The 20396-nt window shown below is 53.1% G+C and overlaps 1 protein-coding gene across 5 annotated transcripts in view; it reads right to left on the bottom strand.

The window, feature by feature from the left end:
* SYMPK (symplekin scaffold protein) overlaps nucleotides 1–20396 on the bottom strand; it is a 35484-nt gene that overhangs the window by 2590 nt on the left and 12498 nt on the right. For all 5 annotated transcript variants that reach the window (XM_045531385.1, XM_045531387.1, XM_045531384.1 and 2 more), the window contains 13 exons: nucleotides 18188–18342; nucleotides 15802–15952; nucleotides 12920–13124; nucleotides 11882–12032; nucleotides 10821–11056; nucleotides 9662–9743; nucleotides 9310–9423; nucleotides 8124–8271; nucleotides 7113–7273; nucleotides 5791–5899; nucleotides 5381–5481; nucleotides 4594–4684; nucleotides 3519–3620 (listed from right to left, as the gene is read on the bottom strand). In XM_045531385.1, the coding sequence (XP_045387341.1) occupies nucleotides 3519–3620; nucleotides 4594–4684; nucleotides 5381–5481; nucleotides 5791–5899; nucleotides 7113–7273; nucleotides 8124–8271; nucleotides 9310–9423; nucleotides 9662–9743; nucleotides 10821–11056; nucleotides 11882–12032; nucleotides 12920–13124; nucleotides 15802–15952; nucleotides 18188–18342 (1806 nt within the window). The remainder of the gene's footprint in view (nucleotides 1–3518; nucleotides 3621–4593; nucleotides 4685–5380; nucleotides 5482–5790; nucleotides 5900–7112; nucleotides 7274–8123; nucleotides 8272–9309; nucleotides 9424–9661; nucleotides 9744–10820; nucleotides 11057–11881; nucleotides 12033–12919; nucleotides 13125–15801; nucleotides 15953–18187; nucleotides 18343–20396) is intronic.

The following is a 20396-nucleotide window of genomic DNA, read 5'->3' as shown; positions in this document are numbered from 1 at the left end:
CCCTGCCGTCTGTCCGTGCGAGGGGAAGAGCCAGCCCTGGCTTCCTGAAGCTCCCAGGGAGACAGGAAGCCTCCCCCACCCAGCAGAAGGCCCCTTCCCAGGGCACACTGTGGCCCAACCCTTGGAAAACCTGCGGGCTTGACCCAAGGGAGGAGACATGTCCAACTCCTGGAAGCCCCACACCGGGCGGAATGGAGAGACCTTGTCCTCTTGAGGACAATCCTGGGAAAGGCTGAGACAGGAAAGATGTGTTGCCAACCCGTGGGGACCCACTCTGGCTTGACAGGGGTGGCAGGGCACCCTCACCCCTGCTGGAGAGGGAAGGCAGCCACTGACGTCCATCAGCCCTCCCAGAGAGGACAGGAGAGGCCCCAGTCCAGCTCCACCAGAAGCCTGGCCAAAGGACTGCCCACCCACCCTGCCCAGGACACAGGGCTTGTGCTGGTGCTGGGGTGACGGGGGTACCAGGCCTAGGGTTGTGTGGAGGATACAGGGACACAGTCAGTAGAGTAATAGGGAGGGAGGGACAAGAGGATGGGGCCAGGGCATACAATGAGCCCCCCAGCTCAACACCCAGTGCCAGAAGGACCCAGAGGGTGGGCACAACAAGAGCACCTACGAGGGCAGGCCTTGGGGCCTCTTCCCTGAGTGGGTGGCAGTGCCCCAAGTCATTGTGCTAACGGGGAGACCCCAGGAGCTGCTTCTGAAGCCCTTCTTCCCCAAACACCACTTGCCATGTGAGTGTGTCAACCAGGAAGTCTTTATTGAGCTAGAAGAGAGGCCCCCCAATCCCTGAGAGGCTAATGGAGAACAGGGGTGGGGGCTCAAAGGGGGAGGATGGCAGCGTTACAGGGGGACAGGCAGGAAGGAGGCTGAGTGGGCAGAGACAGTGCAGGAGGCAAGGCCCTGTCAGAGATCGAGGCAGCAGCCCCACTCCGTCCCCCATGGCCAGGCCGTCACTGGGTCCTGTCTGCTCTACTCCCTAAAGGCCTCTGGCATCGACCCCTTCCCTCCCTTCCCCATCAGCCCTGCCCCAGTCTCCTCCTGGGCCTCCCACCCAGCCCTCACCCATTCTCCCTCCACACAGCAGCCTGAGGGGATCTCTGGAAAGCTCTAACCTGACTCCTTCCCTCCCAGAGGCTCTCAAGAGATCAAGGCCAAATTCTACGCTGAGAGCCCCTGTGGGTGGGCCCTGGGAATAGTTTCCTCAATGGTTACAGCCTGACTCCCTCTCCTGACCAGGCCTCCCCCCTCAACCCTAAGGCCCAGCCTGGCTCAGTTCTTCGGTTCCAGAACCAGGCCCGCCTCTATAAACATTCTTCCTTTCGCTGCTGGTGTCTCCCCCACCGCTACCTCGCTCCCAACTCATCTTTGCCTGGTCTCAGCTCGGGTGTTCTCTCCTTCGGGAAGCCCTCCCGGTGACCCAGCCCGGGCTGCCCTCCCCTGAGTCTTTACTGTGCAAGGACAGCTGGTCTCCCGCCCTGGACTGTGAGCCCTGGGAGGACAGGGCTGAGGCCGTCCCTGCTGTGTCCCCAGCACCACCCAGGATATGGCTGAGAAGAGGTGCTCGGGCAGTTTCCTTAATTGCTGGGACAGATCCCTCAGGGTGGGTCTAGTTACAGAAAAGCTGGCCAGAGACAGAGGGTGGTTTATGGGCAGAGCAAGAGCCAGGAACGACTGCTCACACTCCCAGGCACTGGGGAGTCCAACCATGCACAGAAAAGGACTGGACTTTTCAATCTGGAGCAGGGTTGCTCATGCAGCCAGGAAGACCACTGGTGCCCAGGCAGGAGAGGAATGTGCTCTGGGAACTGGCTGGACTGGGAGGTAGGGACAGCTGGAGGGGAGACCATGTGGAAGGCTGCCAAGAGCCTTGCAGGAATGCAGGCTGTGTGCGGCCCGGGTGTGCCAGAAGAAAACGGGGGTCAACAAGGTAGGCCCGGCCCGGCGCGGTGGCTCACGCCTGTAATCCTAGCACTCTGGGAGGCCAAAGCAGGAGGATCACTCGAGGTCAAGAGTTCGAGACCACCCTGAGCAAGAGCGAGACCCTGTCTCTACTAAAAAAATAGAAAGAAATGATCTGAACAGCTTAAAGTATATATATTATAAAAATTTAATATTTTTAAATAAAAAAATAAAAAAAAAAAGGTAGGCCCTGCTGACTTCCCCCCAAGAGCCCTGGCTACTGGCTGCCCATGTGACCTCCGGCAAGGCCCCTTCTCTTCCTGGGCCTGGGTTCCTCCATCTGACACACGGGCCCGGGCCGATCGGGGCCTCTAGTCTGGGTCCACGAATGGCCTTAGCGGGGGTGGTGGTGTGTGCGAACCCCCTCAAATTATACACAATCCACATGAGCATACTGTCCTTGGGAATGGGCCAGAACTTCCTCAGGTCACCAAAAGGGTCAGGGAGTGCTAAGGCCACACTCCCGGACTATGACTTTCAAGATCCTTTCCTCCCTACTCTTCTCCCACTAGAGGCCTTAGCGCCTGCTCAGTTTTAATATGGGTTTTGTATGTTCATTAAGCTCCTCTCTTGACCTCAAAAGTTTCTGAGAGAACCTGCTGAGGAAGACAGGAAATGAGTCACCGAAGAAGCTACTTCAAGCTGCAACATGAAACTAAGTGGCACAAAGAGGAAGCACCTTCCCCCTCTGAAGGTGAGAAGAGTAATCAAAGGACAGTTGTCTTCTGAGTAGAGAGGGCGACAGTCGCTTCCACTTCTGCGGGACAGGACGGCTCCTGGCCCAGGAACCTCCCAGGGCAGGAGCAGAGGGGAGCTCTCAGGGAAGGTGGTCCTCAGACCAGGGAACTGGTAGGGCTGGGATTCCAACTCGGGTCCATTTTACTTCCGATTCTGTGTCTTTTCCACTACACGACTTAGCTTCTGTGTGGCCCCGAGCAAGTTACTTAACCTCTCTGGAACCTCCATTTCCTTGTCTACAAAATGGAAGCCGGCATACTTACCAGGTAAGCATAAGGAGGGTTGGCAGGAGCACGTAGGGAGAGCCTGGCTCAGTGAGTGCTCATGAGCAGTGACCAGTGCAAGCTGGCCAGTTTGTCACCAACCTCCCTGCCACGGAGGCAGGCCCTCCTGCCTCAGCTCGGGCCTGGCATCTACCCCAGGTCCAGCAAGCGCCCTGGTGCCCTAGCCTGCTCTGCCGCTGTGCCTGTGACCACCGCTCCCTGTGCCTCTGCCTCCTTGGGGCCAGAAGTGAGTGGCTCCCCCTCACTTCTTTAGGACCAGTCTGTGCCAGTGCACAGTAGGTACATGAGTGACATGAGTGCCTTAGACAGAGGCAGAAAAAGGCAGGGCTGTAAAAGGTAAGACCTGGGAGGTCGGAAGGAGGAAGAGGAGAGGGAGGAAAGGAATGAGGGCAGGTCTCCGGAGCTCTGAGGTGGGGCTGTGGGTGGCACAATCTTCAACTTGGCAGATTCCAGAGGGGGCATGTGGGTGACTGAGGTTCTGCCCCCCTGGTCCGCAGGGGCCAGGCCACTGAAGAGCGGGGAGCACCTCACCTTTGATGATGGACTTCATGTCACACTTCACTGAGTCAATGTTGTGTAATGCGATCAGGAGCTCTCCGGGGTTCAGGGGGGACAAGGCCGAGTTCCCTTCACCTGCAGCGGGTGGGAGTGGGGTGGGGGAGACAGTACGGAGGCCTCAGTGAAGAGAGGGGTCTCAGGGAGCAGTGAATGAAGACAAGACGTCTTCGGCTTCAAGGGGATTAGGGGGACAGAGGGCTAGAGCGGGAGAAGCAACTGACAACACAAAAACAGGGCAGTGAATGAAGCAGCAGCCCTCTGAGTCCACACGCTCCTCTCCCACCCACAGCAGAGCGCGCTGGGCTGGCTCCCCGCTTCCAGCCCTGCACTTCCGAGGGCAGGGCCAGGGCCAGCTCATTGCCTGGTCCCCAGGCACAGTCCCCCACAGCACATGCCTAGGGGCATCTGCAGGACAGGGCAGGATGGGGCCAGGCAATGGACTTGCAGAAAGCGGCTGGAGCCTCCCACTGCGCAGGGGGCTGCGGGAGTGGCAGGGAGGAGGCCGGGAGGCGGCCCTCTGCTGGTGCCATTTTGATGGTCCCAGACCCTTCTCTGTCTTGTTTAAACCATCAGATTCCTCTGCTTTCCCTAGCTCTGCCACCAGCTGAGGGGCAAGGAACGCATTCTACATTACTCGGTGGTTCTTCTAACTTGCAAGTTTTATTTTTGTTTCTTTTTGACCATGTCAAATAAAATGCCCCTTGGCCCCCCCCCGGAGGGACTCAGGCAAGATGTGAGGAGGGGCCAGAGTGCAGCCTGTGCCCGAGAGGCTGGAGAGTGGCTGCATCCTAGAAGGGAAGACACTTCTAGAGGGTCAGCCCCCAGCTCCACAGATGGTGGCCTGGGAGTGCTAGGACACGCTGAGACATCAAGTCCCACTGGCACCCCAGGGTGATGGATGAACCCTCGCTCCTTGAAGGCGGCACCACGCAGCTCCCCCACCCCTGGCACTCTGCACCTCACCCCCTGCCTGGCCAGCTGGGGTGGGGCCTCCTGAGGGAAACAGGGCCAGGGCGCAGCGGCCCGGGGCGGGGGACGCATCACCTACCGTGCTGGGTGCCCAGCAGGCGGTTGAAGACCTCCTTCACCACGATGGGGTTGAGCTTGATGAGTTTAGGCAGCGCCTGGATCACCTCTTTCTATGGGAGTAGGTGGGGGTGAGTCAGATACACCCTGACCCCCACTTCCAGGCTCACCAAGTCCTTCCCACATCCCCTTCCCTCATCGCCCTTCTGCTCCCTCAGGGCGGAGCTGTCTCCCCAGCTCACTCCCCTCGCACGGCGCGAGCTCCCTGGGCCAGCGCACAGGACAGTGTGCAAGGGGACAGTGTGCAAGGGGACAGTGTCATCCCCTGCTACAGGCGAGCAAATGGAGGCTCACTCAAGGTCCCATGGGTCACTAGGGGCAAGACCCCGTCAGGGGGCACAGACGGTTTGGGGGTGGGGTTCCGACATGTTGGGCACGGTGCTACCTCTGCGGCTGCTGTGCAGCCTCGGCCCCGCCGCGTGTGTGCACGCCTGCGCACCAGAGGGCTCACTGTGCTCCTCGTTTGACAGGTGAGGAAAGTGAGGACCAAAGAAGGGAGATGACCTGCTTGATGTCAGGGGAGGAGGAGGCAGAGCCGAGACTGCTCCCTCGTGTGACGAGCCCAGGAACATGCTCCTAAGCGGGCACCTGGGTGTCTGTGGCTTTTAAGGTTTCTGACCCAGGCGAGATATGCTCCTACCTTCTCTTCTTTGCCTCTGGCTCAACTACTGCTGAGGGGAGCTTTCTCTGTCCTCCCCCACGGCACACCATGTCCCAGCAGTGGGGCAGACGGGCATCCCGCTCCATACCTTCTCCAGCCCATTGAGCACGGGGATGAGGAAGCGGACGTCTGGTAGCCGCTTGTGGTAGAGATCGCGGACCCGCTTCACCAGCTCTGGGGACGGCGGGACTGCAAGTGGAAGCAGCAGAAAAAACCATGTTGGGGGCTGAGGGGAGGACGCGGGAGGATGAGCACCAAGGAAAGAGAATCAGGAGAGCGTATGTGGCGGGCAAGGGGTGACTCAGTTTCAGAGCAGGAATCCTTGGCCCTAGTTGGCATTGCATTGTTCCAGACGGATAAACTGAGGCACAAGGATGGGGAGACCCACAAGAGGGGAAACCATCTGGGGACCCAGCAGCTCTGATCCCCAGGGACTGGGAAGAAGTGGGGAAGGCCCAGGAGAGGAAAAGATGAAAGGTGGAGGTCCCTGGGGGGCACCTTTGTCTGTGAGGCTGTGTAGACATCGGGTGACCAGCGTTTCTGCTCCCTTGGGACAGTTTTCCACCAGGAGCAGCAGCTCTGGGGAGTTCATGCCCATTCCTCGGATCTAGAGGCAGAGAAGGGGATGACCGGACTCAGGGGAGAGCTCAGGAGAGGCAGTGTGGAGGGTGCTGGGACTCGGGGGAACAACTGGTGACAGGGTCAGAGAATGGGCATCTGCGGCAGGCGGGAGAGGTCCGGGTCAGAACTTTGGTGACTCCCCCAGACTAGCTCCAGCTCTTCAGCCTGTGCCAGCACTGTCCTCCCTGCAGGCTGTTCCTTTCGCCGTCCGGGACCCAACCTGTGCTTCAACCCCTCAGTGAAGCCCACACAGGCTCCTGCCTGCTGCTTCTGTGACTGCCACGGGCCCAGCCTGGCTGTATGCCCAGATCAAGGCTCAACCTGCTGCTGCCTCTGGAGCCTGTCCCACTGTGAGCACCCAACACGGGGCCCCGGGGGCCGGGCTTCACTTTGGCCCAACAAACATCTACAACTGTGACTGAAACTGACAGTCTTTGCTCTCAAGGAGCTTTCAGTCCAGTGGGATCACTTTTCTGGAAACCACAGTTTTGGCCCACCTTGAAAATGAGGACACAAATTGCTTCCTCCTGACAATAAAGCCTATCATCCCCATTTTACAGGTAAGGACACCAGTGAATCTGGACGGTAGGTATGTGGGGACTGACGTATGATTCTCTGTTTATGCTGGAAATTTTGCATAATAAAAAAATGTCAAGAACAGAGATATCAAAAAGTGGTTGCAAATCCAGTTGCAAATTCGAAGGGCAGACAGTCTGCCTCTCGGGTGCCAGTTTGCTACCGAATTGCTTCTTTCGTGGGCAACCCTGTGGCTCCAGAGAGAGGAGCAGGAGGGACTTATTTTTATCCAATGACAGCTAAAGATTCCTATTAGCCACACAGGGGAGGGCCAGCTATAAGTAATGATAGTGACACAGGTGTTTATGTGCTCGAGTTCACGGATGTCTTGCAGCAGCTTGGGGGGACGGGAATATCTTCCCCACTGTTACAGAAGGGCCCAAGGTCGCGGTGAGAAAGTGGGCAGCAGAACATCACCCCAGGTCTGGGCCACCCCGTTGTCTTCTCATGAACTGACAGGCGATGTGTGGACCACCCGAGAGCTACAGAGCTGTCGGCCAGGGGTGACGACCCTTCATGCTTAGCACATGTGGAGGTGGAGATGCTGGGGGAACAGGTGAACTTGGGGACTCAGCCCTGCCCACGGGTGGGGGGGCAGCACCCGGTGGGCTCAGGGGCCTCACCGGCTGCTCGATCACTCTCAGCACCGTCCGCTTGATGTCAGCAATGGCCTCAGTGTACACGGCCGCCAGCTCGTGGATCAGCTTGTGGTTCTGAGGCAGAAGGGCCAGGTAGAGGTACAGACACTGCTTCACCGTCTCCTCGGTCCAGGGCGCTGCCACCTCTGACAGGGCAGGGGCCGGGCATCAGGCTCACTCGTACCCTCCTCCCAACCCCGCCCACGCCCAGCATCTGTCCCTTGCCGGCAGAGGGGGGAGGGCAGAGAAGGGAGCTGGACTAGGAAGCAAGTTGTTCTAGGGCAGGGAAGTGGGGGGAGACCAGACTTCTCATCTCTATCCTCCCCTGACCACCAACCCACACCGCAGCCAGAGGAGCTTTCCAAGGTGTGATTCTGACCCTGTCCTTTTCTTGCTCAAAGTCCTGTCACGACTGCCCCGTGGCCTCAGGATAAAGCCCCAACTCTTCCCTTTGCATTGTTTACCAGGCACTATATGGGGTGGACCCAGCCCGCTGCCAGCTGCCCTCTTTGCTGGTCATATGCCCCTTCCCCTTCCTATAGTCCTGAGGGCCCTGTGCGCCTGTGCCTGCCATCCCTTTGCTGGGACCATCACTCCCCAGCTCCTTTCTTCACACCTGCTCAGCCTCTCGGCCTCATGCAGACTGTGCCTCTCCCGGGAAGCCTTCCCAGCACCCAGGCTAGCCCGGGTCTCGTGTTTCCCCACTGTGGCCCCAAACCTTCCCATTTAGTGGTCCATTTACTTGGGGCCTGGGTCTGCCTGTCTGAATGCTGGGGACCTGGGGCTGTGCTGAGGGAACTGGCCTGGTCCTTCCTGGAGCCCCACCGCTGGGTAGCTCTCCTTATCCTCTGGGTCTTTCCCCGACCTCTTGGGCTGGACGAGGCGCCCCCCACCCCAGCTCCCACGGTGCCCTGCCCATTCCGCCATTACTGCCAGGTGGTCTTCCCCCAGGATGCAGCGAGTGCTCAATACACATCTGATGAACCTGCACCAAACCTGTGTCCTTGTCGGCTCCGAACAGTACAGACGGTGGGTTGGGGTGGACCAAGAGCTGCAGGTAGTTGAGGGCAAATTTCTCCACGTACTCTCGTAGTTGCTCCTTTTCGTACATGCGTTTGATGAAAAGCAAGGCCTGGGAACGCACCTGGGGAAAGAGTGGGGGCAAGATGGGAAGAGCGCAGGGGAGGGGAAGGATGGCTGTTGTTCCACGCTTGCCGGCACATGCGTGAAAACAAGCCCAAGCCTGAGACAGGCCCAGCGCAGCTGTTACCTGTGCCCAGGGCCGGTCACCAGCTCAGGAGGGAGGCATCCTGGCCCAAGGAGGGCCCAGCACCATCGCCTCGCCGTCTGCCTCCCAGCCCCATCTCTTACCACTGCCTGCCTTGCTCCTTACGCTCCAAGAAGAGTGAGCTTTCCTCAGTTCCTCAAAAGTGACACTCCCTGCCAAGGCTCCTTGGCTTTGAAACTTGGCACAGAAGACCAAGAATCCCTAGAATGGCTATCACTGGCTAAATCCTGTTTCATGCAGGTATCATCTGCTGGGAGACATGGGGGCAGGGACTGGTCTTGGGCACTGCTTTGTCCCCAAGAGCACCACAGGGCCAGGGCCAGAGGTGTACAATGAAGGTCTGCTGAATGAATGAACGAACACATGCTGCCAGGTCTGGTGAAAGGCTGGAGCAGGGACAGGCCAATGGCCCCTCTCAACATAGCACATACACATTTGTCCCTTCTGTCTAGAGCATACCCACCTACTAATATTTCAGGCCTCAGCTCACACATTCCTTCTTCCAGGAAGTCTTCCTTGAGATACCTCCCTTGCCCAGCCCCCCAACTAGATGGGTGAGGCCCCTCCCTGGGGCTCCCGTAGCCATACACTGCTTTGCTCAAGGCACTGAGCATGCTGTGCCCTGGCTGCTCCCTGAGAAGTCACACTGGCTTCTCACCGTTCAGTGCCCCCAGGTTCCAGCGTGGAGGTAGACCATCGAAAAAAAATAAATAAATAAAACGAAACAACCCAACAACAACCAATAAACTGTTGCATGACAGGCATTAGGCCCAGGGAGAAACTTTCAGGTGGATGCAGAAGAGGCTGGGCCGGTAACTTAGGACGGAGGAAGGCCTTTGCAAACTGCTGGCTGGGTGGAGCCCTGCAGTCACACATGTGGCAGCGGGGCATCACCTTGTCCTTCTCATGGGAGCTGAGGTCTAGGAGGACGTGCAGATACTGGAACTGGCGGGACGGGCGCTTAAAGATCAGGTCTCGAAGCGTGGACATGCCCAGGTAGGTGCGACTCTGCAGCAAGAGGGAGGGAACCAGAGCTCAGCCCACCTGCAGTGCGCCTTTGGGATTTGTCTCTTTTGCTTCCCTCAGATCAGGTACCTGGACAAAAGGGCCTGGTCCCTTGTGAAAGCCCCTGCCACAAGGTTGTGTGCCCTTCAGACCAAGGCAGGCCCCATCCCCACCACAGGCTGCAGTGACCCAAATCTGCAGCCCTGCCTACCCCACCTACCCCGCAGCCACCTGTCCTCACCTCGTCCTCGCAGTACTTGCGAATCACCTCCAGGGCACTCTCAGTGATGAGCGGAGCCTCCAACACCACCTTGGTGAAGATCCTGCCGGAGACCGAGGGAGAAGGGACAGCTGCAGAAAGGCCACCTGGCTGCTGCACCACAGGAGCTCGGAGCTGGCAGGCCCTCCCCAGAGACAGCTTATTCACCCCATGGTTACAGAGCTTCAGAGGTCAACAGACCAGAGTTCAAAAGCTGCCAGCTGGGAGATTTGGGCAGAGACTATTTCTCTGAAATTGAGTTTCTCCCTTTGCTCAAATGGGTATCCCTAACTTCATCTAATGCAGCAATGGGAGGGAATGATGCGGGTGGAGGAGGGTGCTGGTTATTTTAGATATGGTGGCCACAAAAGGCTGCTTTGAGGTAACATCTGGGTCAACACTGGTGGATGAGGAGCAAGCTATGCGAAGAGTGGGGCAGAGAGCATTCCAGGTAAAGAGAACGTATGTGCCAAGGCCCTGAACGTGGCACATATAGGCACAGATAGAACGTGGCACAGATAGGAGGTCGATGTGGCTAAAGTTTGGGGGGTGAGGGGCAGAAAAAAAGAGGCTAAGGAGGTTAGTAGGGGTTGGGCCACACAAGGCCTCACTGGCCAGAGTAAGGAGGCTGTACTTTATGCTAAGAGCAATGGGGAACCATGGAAGGTTCTAAGTGGGGAAACAACAAGAGGATTTACACAATCAAGTCCCCAGAGCTGTTGTCTGGAGGACGGATGGGCAAGCTGGAGGCCAAGCACAGGGAGGAAACTATAGAACCAAATCAGGTAAGAGAGGGGGTAGTTACAGATGGGAAAGCCATCTGCAAAACCAGCCCAGGAGCTGGGTAGGGTAGTTAGTTACAGATGGGAAAACAGGTGCTGAGGGTAAGTGACACAGGCCACTCAGAGCAAGTGGCAGAGCAGGGCAGCAAGCCCAGAGAGTGTGACCCAGAGTCCGCACTCTAAACTACAAACTTGTACGTGCTTCCACAGAGTAGGGAAGGAAGAGGGGTGGCTTGGGAAGGGCACATGGAACACTGACCCAGTGGTGATAAAGAGGAAGGTGGTGAAAACCAGAGAGGAAGGGTAGGACACAGGAGGGGGACTCTCAGGGACAGGGAAGTGTGGGCCCATCCCCTCACCCATCCTTCTGGTCCGGTTTCTCCTGCAGGCCAGACAGCAGGCGGATGAGGCAGTCCTCATACTTGTCCAGGGTGCCCGAGGCCCCGGCTGCCAGGTAGGCATTGTACTCCTGGTAGAGCCAGGCAAAGGCCAGGTCCAGGCGCACCCGCACATCCTCTAGGATGAAGGACAGGACCTCGGCCTTTAGGCCCGAGTCGAACTGCGTCACCAGGCAGGCCAGGATCTTTATGCGCACCTGGCGGGGGAACAAGCCAGCATGTTGGTGTCAGGATGGGCAATTCTGGGGATCCCACAGTCCTGCCCTTCAACTCCTCCTGCCTGGGCTAAAGAAGCCCCGGTGGAGACAGGGAGGGTCCTGTTTGTGTGGCATGGGGAGAGGGGATCGATCATCACAGAATAAAACTGAGTTTCTAGGAGTAGTATCTACATACTTAAGTGCAAAGAAAAAGATCTTGAAAGATTCCCCTAATTTGTACATTGGTCACCTCTGATGAGGGGGACAGGATGCAGGTGATGGGCAAGGAAGGCTGTATCATATCTATATTGCCTGGAGATATTTTTTATCTTTAATTTTTTAGAGATGGGATCTCACTATGTTGTCCAGGCTGGTCTCAAGCAATCTTCCCATTTCAGCCTCTCGAGTAGTTGAGATTGCAGGTATGAGCCACTGCGCCTGGCTGTAAGTATTTTCTAACAGAGTGTGTTCATGTACTACTGGTTAATTAAAAATTAACTTTAAAAAATGAGGAGAAAAAGTCGCCTAAGGTTAACAACAGCAGCCAAGTGGCAGAATCAGGATTTAAAACCAGGTATGTGTGAATCTAGATAACAAGAATAAAGCTAACCGCGCAGAACAAGACCCGAGGAGCAGCCCTCACTTGCAGAGCACTTCCTGCCCCTGCCCTGTGCTGATGAACGCACGCGTGCGTTTGCACACTGCTTCCTCATCACTGCTGCTACTGTCTCTGCTTTATGGAGGCCCTGCTTCTTGGCTGGGATGTGAGGCAAGCTCTTGGGGAGAGGGACTGGAAGGATGGGCTGCTGGGGGGACAGGGCACACCTGGGCTGCCCCGCTGCAGGCCACAGCCTTCTCAGCCCGCAGGATCCGCTTCACAGCACCTAGCTTCATGGCCTCAACCTGGGCATCAGTCAGGGGCTTCAGCACGTCGCTGAGACGGAAGATTTTCTTGCGCCCACCAGCACCTGCCAACCTGCGTGGGAGAGTACAGACAGGGACACAGCGATTTACAGCATCCTTTCTGCAGCCCAGGCCCACCCACCCAGGGGGTGACTCTCCCCACCTCAGGGACTAGGCAGGCCACACAGAGACACAGCCTCCCCACGTGCTGCCTCTCTAACCCCGCTGTGACTCTGAGGCACAGCAGGGGTAGGAGTCAGGGAGAAGATGCTATTTTGGTTTTGCATAAGGGGTCTCAGGGAAGGCTTCTGTAAGGAGTTAACATGGGAGTGGAGATCTGAATGAAGGGAGGGAGCAGGACATAGAAATGTCTAACGGACAAGCATTCCAGGCTGACAGAATAGAAAAGGCAAAAGTCTTAAGTGGGGATCTGCTTGTGGGGTGGCTGGAGGAGGGAGTGGGGGGGAGCAGGGAGCTTGGTGGGTAGCAGGGCATGCTCAGCTGTGTTAGTGAGACTTGGGTGGGGCCAGGGTCAGGGCTGGGACTGGCTGGGTTTTGTGGTATCTAAGGGAGGTAATAATGAGGGCAATGATGGTGACAAGTAGCACTTACTACACATCAAGAACCACGCAAAATGCTTCACCATCACAATCACTTTTAACTCAAGAACTATCTAATTTAGTTATCTAACCATCCCCGTGAACTATTAATCATTTAATTCTTCCTTGATCTTTAAGAGAAACATACTATCATTATACCCATTTTAGACATAAGAAAGGGGGTGTTTTTACAGAAAAGAAAACAACAGCGGCTGAGTGGGTATGGCACCGACTCAGGAGTCGGAGAGAACCTGGTCTAGACCTTCTTCTGTCCCGCACTCACTTGCATATGCAGGGAAACCAAGAAGCGGACCCTCAGGGCAGGGCTCCTGTCTTGCCCAGCACCTGGAAGGGGACTCACCGGGGCTGGGTGACAGGAATGATGGGCTCCGGCCTCCTCTTGGCCTGGGGCGCCTCCTCCTCCAGAGGGGACATGGAGCTCAGGGAGCCCACCACCGAGATGGCCTGGCCCTGGGCTGGCAGGCGCCGCTTGATCAGGACGCTCTCGGGCTTCACCACCTTCTCCTCCTTGGGCTCCTCCTTGCACTGCTTGGTTTGCTCCACGCCTGAGAGGGAGGCAGCAAACGGGCACTCGGCACATCAGACCCACCCGCTCCCTTCTGAGGACCTCTTGTGTACCCAGCTGCCCAGCTCTGAGCCTTTACACACGAAACCTGGTTGAAGTCTGCACAGTACCTTCCTGGAGCGGGTACTCCCTTTATCCTCATTTTGCAGTACAACAACTGAGGCTCAAACTAGAAATGCCATTCATTGCTGGTGAGAGTAGCAAACGGTACAGCCACTTTGGAAACATGATGAGCAGTTTCTAACAGCATTGATCACACCCTGACCTATGACCCAACAATTCCCCTCCTCGGTATATACTCAAGATAGGTGAGGGCACATGGGCATCGAAAGACTTGGATACAAATGTTCACGGCAGCTTTATTCTCAAATGTTGTATATTCTACATATAAGGGAGTACTACTGAGCAGTAAAAGATAAGCTACTCGTTCACATGACAACGGGGATGAATCTCAAAAACTTATGGTGAGCAAAAGAGGCCAGACTCTTTGTGATCCCATTTATACGAAGTTCAAGAATATGGAGGCAGACCAGCCTGAGCAAGAGCGAGACCCCGTCGCTACTAAAAAATAGAAAGAAATTAACCGGACAACTAAAAATATGTAGAAAAAATTAGCCGGGCATGGTGGCGCATGCCTGTAGTCCCAGCTACTCAGGAGGCTGAGGCAGGAGGATTGCTTGAACCCAGGAGTTTGAGGTTGCTGTGAGCTAGGCTGATGCCACGGCACTTGCCCGGGCAACAGAGTGAGACTCTGTCTCAAAAAAAAAAAAAAAGAATATGGAGGCAAAAATCAGAACAGTGGTTATGTCCGGAGTTGGGATGCCCTGAATGCTGAATGGAAAGGAGCAAAGAAGAACTTTGTATAGTGGTGGAAATGGTCTATATAGGTTAAGCATCCCTGATCTGAAAATCTGAAATCCAAAATGCTCCAAAATCTGAAACTCGAGTGTCAACATGATGCCGTAAGTGGGAAATTCCACATGTCACCTCATGTGACAGGCTGCGGTCAAAACACAGTCAAAACTTTGTTTCAGGCCAGGCACAGTAGCTCACACCTGTAATCCTAGCACTCTGGGAGGAAGAGGCGGCAGGATTGCTTGACATCAAGAGTTCAAGACCAGCCTGAGCAAGACTGAGACCCTGTCCCGTCTCTGCTTAAAATAGAAAAAATTAGCCAGGCATGGTGGCATTCGCCTGTAGTCCCAGCTACTCAGGAGTCTGAGGCAGGAGGATCGTGTGAGCCCAGGAGTTTGAGGTTGCTGTGAGCTAGGCTGACACCACAGCACTTGCCCGGGCAACAGAGTGAGACTCTGTCTCAAAAAAACAGCAAAACAACACACACACAAAAAACCCCAAAATAACAAAAAAACAAAAAACAAACTTTGTTTCAAGCCGGGTGTGATGGCTCACGCCTGTAATCACAGCACTTTGGGAGGCCGAGGAGGGAGGATCACTTGAGGCCAGGAGTTTAAGATCAGCCTGAGCAACACAGAGAGACCTCGTCTCTACTAAAAGTAGAAAAATTAGCTGGGTGTGGTGGTGTGCACCTGTAGTTCCAGCAACTTGGGAGGCTGAGGCAGGAGAATCGCTTGAGCCCAAGAGTATGAGGTTGCAGTCAGCTATGATGATGCCACTGCACTCTAGCCCAGGTGACAGAGTGAGACCCTGTCTCAAAAAATGAAAACAAACCAACTTTGTTCATGCATAAAAGAACTAAAAATATGTAAGTTTACCTTCAGGCTATATGTAAGAAGTACATAAGAAACAAATGGGCCGGGCGCGGTGGCTCACGCCTGTAATCCTAGCACTCTGGGAGGCCGAGGCCGGTGGATCGCTCGAGGTCAGGAGTTCGAGACCAGCCTGAGCGAGACCCTGTTTCTACTAAAAATAGAAAGAAATTATCTGGACAACTAAAAATGTATACAGAAAAAATTAGCCGGGCGTGGTGGCGCATGCCTGTAGTCCCAGCTACTCGGGAGGCTGACGCAGTAGGATCGCTTAAGCCCAGGAGTTTGAGGTTGCTGCGAGCTAGGCTGATGCCACGGCACTCACTCTAGCCAGGGCAACAAAGCGACACTCTGTCTCAAAAAAAAAAAAAAAAGAAAAAAAAAGAAAGAAACAAATGAATTCTGTGTTTAGAGGTGGGTCCCATCCCCAAGATATCTCATTATGTATATACAAATATTCCAATATCCAAAGTCTGAAACACATCTGGTCCCAAGCATTTTGGTTAAGGGATACCCAACCTGTATCTGGATCTGGGTGGTGGTTATACTGGTGTGTTCACTTTGCAAAAATTCACTAAGGTGTACTCTAAGAGTTGTGTATTGAAGTATATTATACCTCAGTAGTACTGTTAAAATGGGGAAAAACTCTGAGGCTCAGAGAGGTTAAGTAACTTGTCCAAGGCCACACAGCTCTTAAGATGATGATGCAGTCTGGTTCAACTCAGACCTCAAACTCAGGTGTGCTGGATTTCAAAGCAAGGACCTGAAAATACTGAGCACTCAATCTATCTATGGGACCCATAATTATTTACATGTTAGCTCTCACGTGATTTTCAACTGCACCACCCCAAGGAGGTTCTCTTCCAGTAAGGAGAACCCAGTAGCCACAAGTGCCACCACTGGCCCAAATCGACTCCAGGAGACACTGACCTGGCCCTAGTCCTGCGGCCGTCATCTGTGTGGCCATGAGCCGAGCCAGGTGCTTGATCTGGGCTTCGGTGCCTGCGGACTCCACGGGCGTGTAGATGGCTTGGAAGGAGGCAGGCATGGCCTCAGGCAGGTACACCATGCTGATGAGAACCTGTGGGATGCCCAGGAAGAGGAGCCTCTCCTTAATCATTAAGTCAGCAAGCGTGTGTTCCATGCCCAGGCCAACGTTGGGGAAATGGCAGTGACTAGGACTGACCTGGGCCCACTCTCCTGGAGATCAGCCTCTTGGGGAAGTCAGAGAGAAAATGAATAATCATACAGTGCGGTGATTGAGAGGGAAGTGAAGGGTGCTATGAGCTGCGTCAGGAGGGCAGGCAGGGCTCTGGCTCTCTGGGGAGGTGGCACTTGGGTTGAGAACTGAGGGGAGGGCAGGAATCAGCCTGGCATAGGAAGGTCTTACAGTGGGGGTGGTGGGGGTGTATTCCAGGTTCAGGAACAGCATGGGAGAAGGCTAAGAGGCAGCAGAGTTGGTACCCTGTCCAGAGAGTGGAAAGAGATTCAACGGAGAGTATATAAACTAGGAACTGACTTAAAAAGACAAGCAAATAAAAAAACCCAGTATCCTAACAGAGAGCATCCATGGATGTTAGGAATTGGTAACAAGAGATAATCTCAAACTCCCTACACATTTGGACCTTTAAATGTACACTCTAAATAAAAAAATAATTAGAACAGAAAGATAATGAAACTACTACAAATCAAAATGTGTGGAATGCAGCTAAGATGGTACTTAGATGGAAAATCAAATTCTTAAATGATTACATTGGAAAAGACGACTGAAAATTAATGAGCCAACCATTTAACTTAAAACTTTGGAGAAAAATATTCAAAGAAAGTAGCAAGAAATAAATAAAGGCAACGGAAATAAAACAAAAGGTTCTAAAAGAATAGCAACAGGGCTGGTTGCGGTGGTGCACACCTGTAGTCCCAGCTGCTAAGGAGGCCGAGACTGGAGGATCACTTGAGCCCAGGAGTTTGAGACCAGCCTGGGTAACATAGCAAAGAGCCAGTTCTTTGAAATAACTAAAAACAAGCATATCTGTGGCAAGATTGGACACAGTACCAAGAACAAAAAGGGGCACATTACTATAGAGACAGCAGGTATTTTTATACATGTAAAAGAATACTATGAACAACTTCATGGCAATAAATTTGAAAAGGACAATTTCCTCAACTGATGATAGAAAAGGTTGAACAAGTTAACAGAAGCCAGATCAGAGAGGGCCTACTAAGGCAGGCCGAATTTAATCTATTTAAATTTTATTTAAATAGAAAGCCACGGCAGGGATTTGGGCAGGGGAGTACCATGATTTGTGCTTTAGAAAGCTACGTCTCCAAGCTGCCACATGAAGAGTGGGTTGAAGGAGGCCAGTGCCAGGTAGCAAGCGGGTGTTATGCTCCAGGGGAAGAGGATGGACGGACAGGCACGGACAGACAGGGTGGAGGAGGGGGGAAGGACTAGGAACAGAAGGAAAAGAGGTTACTTCCAGGTTTCTGGGCTGAGAACTGGGAAGCTGATGCGTCAAGGAGAACACAGGAGGGGCCGTGGGCCCACAGAGGAGCATGGGGAGAAATTTGAAAACTGTAGTTTTGACGTGTTGAGTTTGAGGCAGCTGTGGGACAACTGAGGGGAGGAAAATCAGGAGATGGCTGCATATTCAGGCCTGAAGCACACCGAAGAGACTGGAGATGGAGAGAAAACTCCTTCTCACCACCATCATGACAAAATTTCCACTCCATTCACACCAAAACTAAGCCCTTTGGAGCCTTCAGGCAGAGGGAAGGGAAGGCTGCCGTTGAGCATGGGAAGAGGCATTCATGCCCCTTGAGCACCCAGTGGGAAGGTCTGGATGCTGCTGCAGCCAGAGGACTAATGTGAGACCCAATCAACTCAAGCAAGTGGTTCCTTTGCTTTGGAGCTGGAAATCTTTGAGAATCTAAGGAACACACTGGCCATCCCGCCCCACTCATGCCCATTCCCACACTACTCAGCAAACAATTCATGGGGTTTGTGACCCCCCCCAACTCTCCAGTGAATAGACCTTCCCTTCAAAGGTGAGAAGGGAGAGTGAGAGTGAATGAGTTTATATTAGATGGGGACTTAGACCACCCAAAGAGGGTCCATTGGGCAGTGGTGACAAGTGACCTCCTGAAAGAGTAAGGATCAGAGGAGAGGTCCATCCAAAGTTAGGAGGGACCTCTGGACCAGCCCTGCAAGGGACTGATGTCACCTGGAGGAGGTGGAAAGTGTACAGTAGAGGTAGGGGAATGGATGAGGAGATCCTTCTCCTTGCCCAGAGGGGAACCAGTCCCCACCCATCCTTACCAGATTGGCCACGTTGTCCGGTGTCAGCAGAGGCTGTAAGAACTCGGCTGTGATATCTGTGTCTGACTGGCCTGAGATCTGGGCTGAGGCCTTCGAGGTGCCCGATGGGCCTGGCTCCAAGTCCTTGTCCTCATCGTCTTCCCCCAGGTTGGGCTCTGAGAAGGGAAGAACAAGATGCTGGCTCTAAAGAGGGCAGCAGGCCCTCTCTCTTCCCAGGAATCCCACGTGGTCACTGCCTCCAGCAGGCCTCAGCAATCGGGAGCAGCAGAGGGGATGCAGATCTAACCTGCAGCCCTGCTTCTGCCGTCCAAGTGCTGTATGACCCTGGGTGACTGACTGACCACCTGCCTCTTTCTGGGCCTCAGTTCTTATCCGGGAAATGGGATTAAGCCATAACATTCCAGCTGATCACAGTAAGTTCCAAGAAAACAATATTATTAACAAAAAAGATCAATGAATAATTTCATAGAACTTTATTATTTAAAAATTTCTATCTTTGGCCAAGTGCGGTGGCTCACGCCTATAATCCTAGCACTTTGGGAGGCTGAGGCGGGTGGATTGTTTGAGCTCAGGAGCTCGAGACCAGCCTGAGCAAGAGCAAGACCCCATCTCTACTAAAAATAGAAAGAAATTATATGAACAGCTAAAAATATATATAGAAAACTTAGCCGGGCATGGTGGCACATGCCTGTAGTCCCAGCTACTTGGAAGGCTGAGGCAGGATTGCTTGAGCCCAGGAGTTTGAGGTTGCTGTGAGCTAAGCTGATGCCACGGCACTCTAGCCCAGGCAACAGAGTGAGACTCTGTCTCAAAAAAAAAAAAAAAAATTCTATCTTTAAAATAGTGCTCAACTTTACTAGAAATCAGGGAAATGCAAAAAACCAAAACAAAAAAACCCAAAACAAAATAAGACTGCATTTTTGGCCTGTATTATTTAAAAAAAAAAAAAAAGTTAGTACTAACAGTTATTAGTAGGGGTGTAGAGTGTGGAAATGTAAATTTGAAGAGGAACAGGTATTTTACATAGTTTCAAATATCTCCCCAAGTTTATTATTTCCAAATGGAAAAATGGCAGTTTACACTAGAGAAACCTGGCGGACACCACCTTAACTGAGTGAGCAAGTTAACATCACCAGTAATGTGACAAACTGATGTCACGTGGCTCCTGATCCCATGTACTGAGGCGGCCAGGGCGTCAGTTCCGTAGTACGCCTGCCAAAAGTGCATAACCTGAATCTGATCAAGACGCAAGAGCAGACAAACCCAGAAGGAAGCACATTCTACCAAACAACTGTCCTGGAGTCCTCAAAATGTCATGGAACACAAAGGAAGGCTAAGGACCTGATTCGAAAGACTAAAGGGACATGCCAACTAAATGCCATGTGTGATAATGCCTCGTGAAGAGCACACAGTTTTCAGTACTATTTTTGTAACTAGTTTCTAAGTTCAAAATAAAACATAAAATTGGTAGGCAAAAAGTAACTTTCAATGTGCAAACCCTTTGCCCCAGCAATCCCATTAGGGAATTTGTCCTATGATTAGACATACACAAGACAGTTATACTATAGCGATCTTTATACTTTTAACAAGGAGACTGGTTGAAGTCTCCATGTGCACTACAGATTATTAGGCCATCATTAAAAAGGATGCAGCAGATTTCTATGTGCAGATATAAAAAGAACTCCAAGATGAAACTAAATGAAAACAAATCAAGCTACAGAACACTCTGCTTAGTATAGTTAATTATGGAAAAATATAGTTAGATCCCTCATTCCTTATACCAAAATAAATTTGTTTTTTAGAATGAAAAAATGAATTTTTCATAAATGTTCTAGAAACAAACATGTGATGGTGATTTTTAAAAAAAATTTTGGAGCTAAGGAAGGTTACCATAGTTGACACTATTGGTAATTAATATAACCATTAAAAAATTACTTCAGAAAGAAAATCTACTTATAAATAAAACAAAAGAAAGCAAGGAGAGCTCTACACATATAAAGCACTTTTGGAAGAAAACATAAAGAAGTGGCCGGGCACGGTGGCTGATGCCTGTAATCCTAGTACTCTGGGAGGCCAAGGCAGGAGGATCGCTTGAGGTCAGGAGTCCGAAACCAGCCTCAGCAAGAGTGAGACCCCGTCTCCACTAAAAATAGAAAGATATTAGGTGGACAACTAAAAATAGAAAAAACTAGCTGGGCATGGTGGCGCA

This window comes from Lemur catta, chromosome 19 (assembly GCF_020740605.2).
Source record: "Lemur catta isolate mLemCat1 chromosome 19, mLemCat1.pri, whole genome shotgun sequence".
Taxonomy (NCBI): domain Eukaryota; kingdom Metazoa; phylum Chordata; class Mammalia; order Primates; family Lemuridae; genus Lemur; species Lemur catta.
Note: the sequence above shows the minus strand (reverse complement) of the source record. Positions and strands in the feature narration are given on the sequence as shown.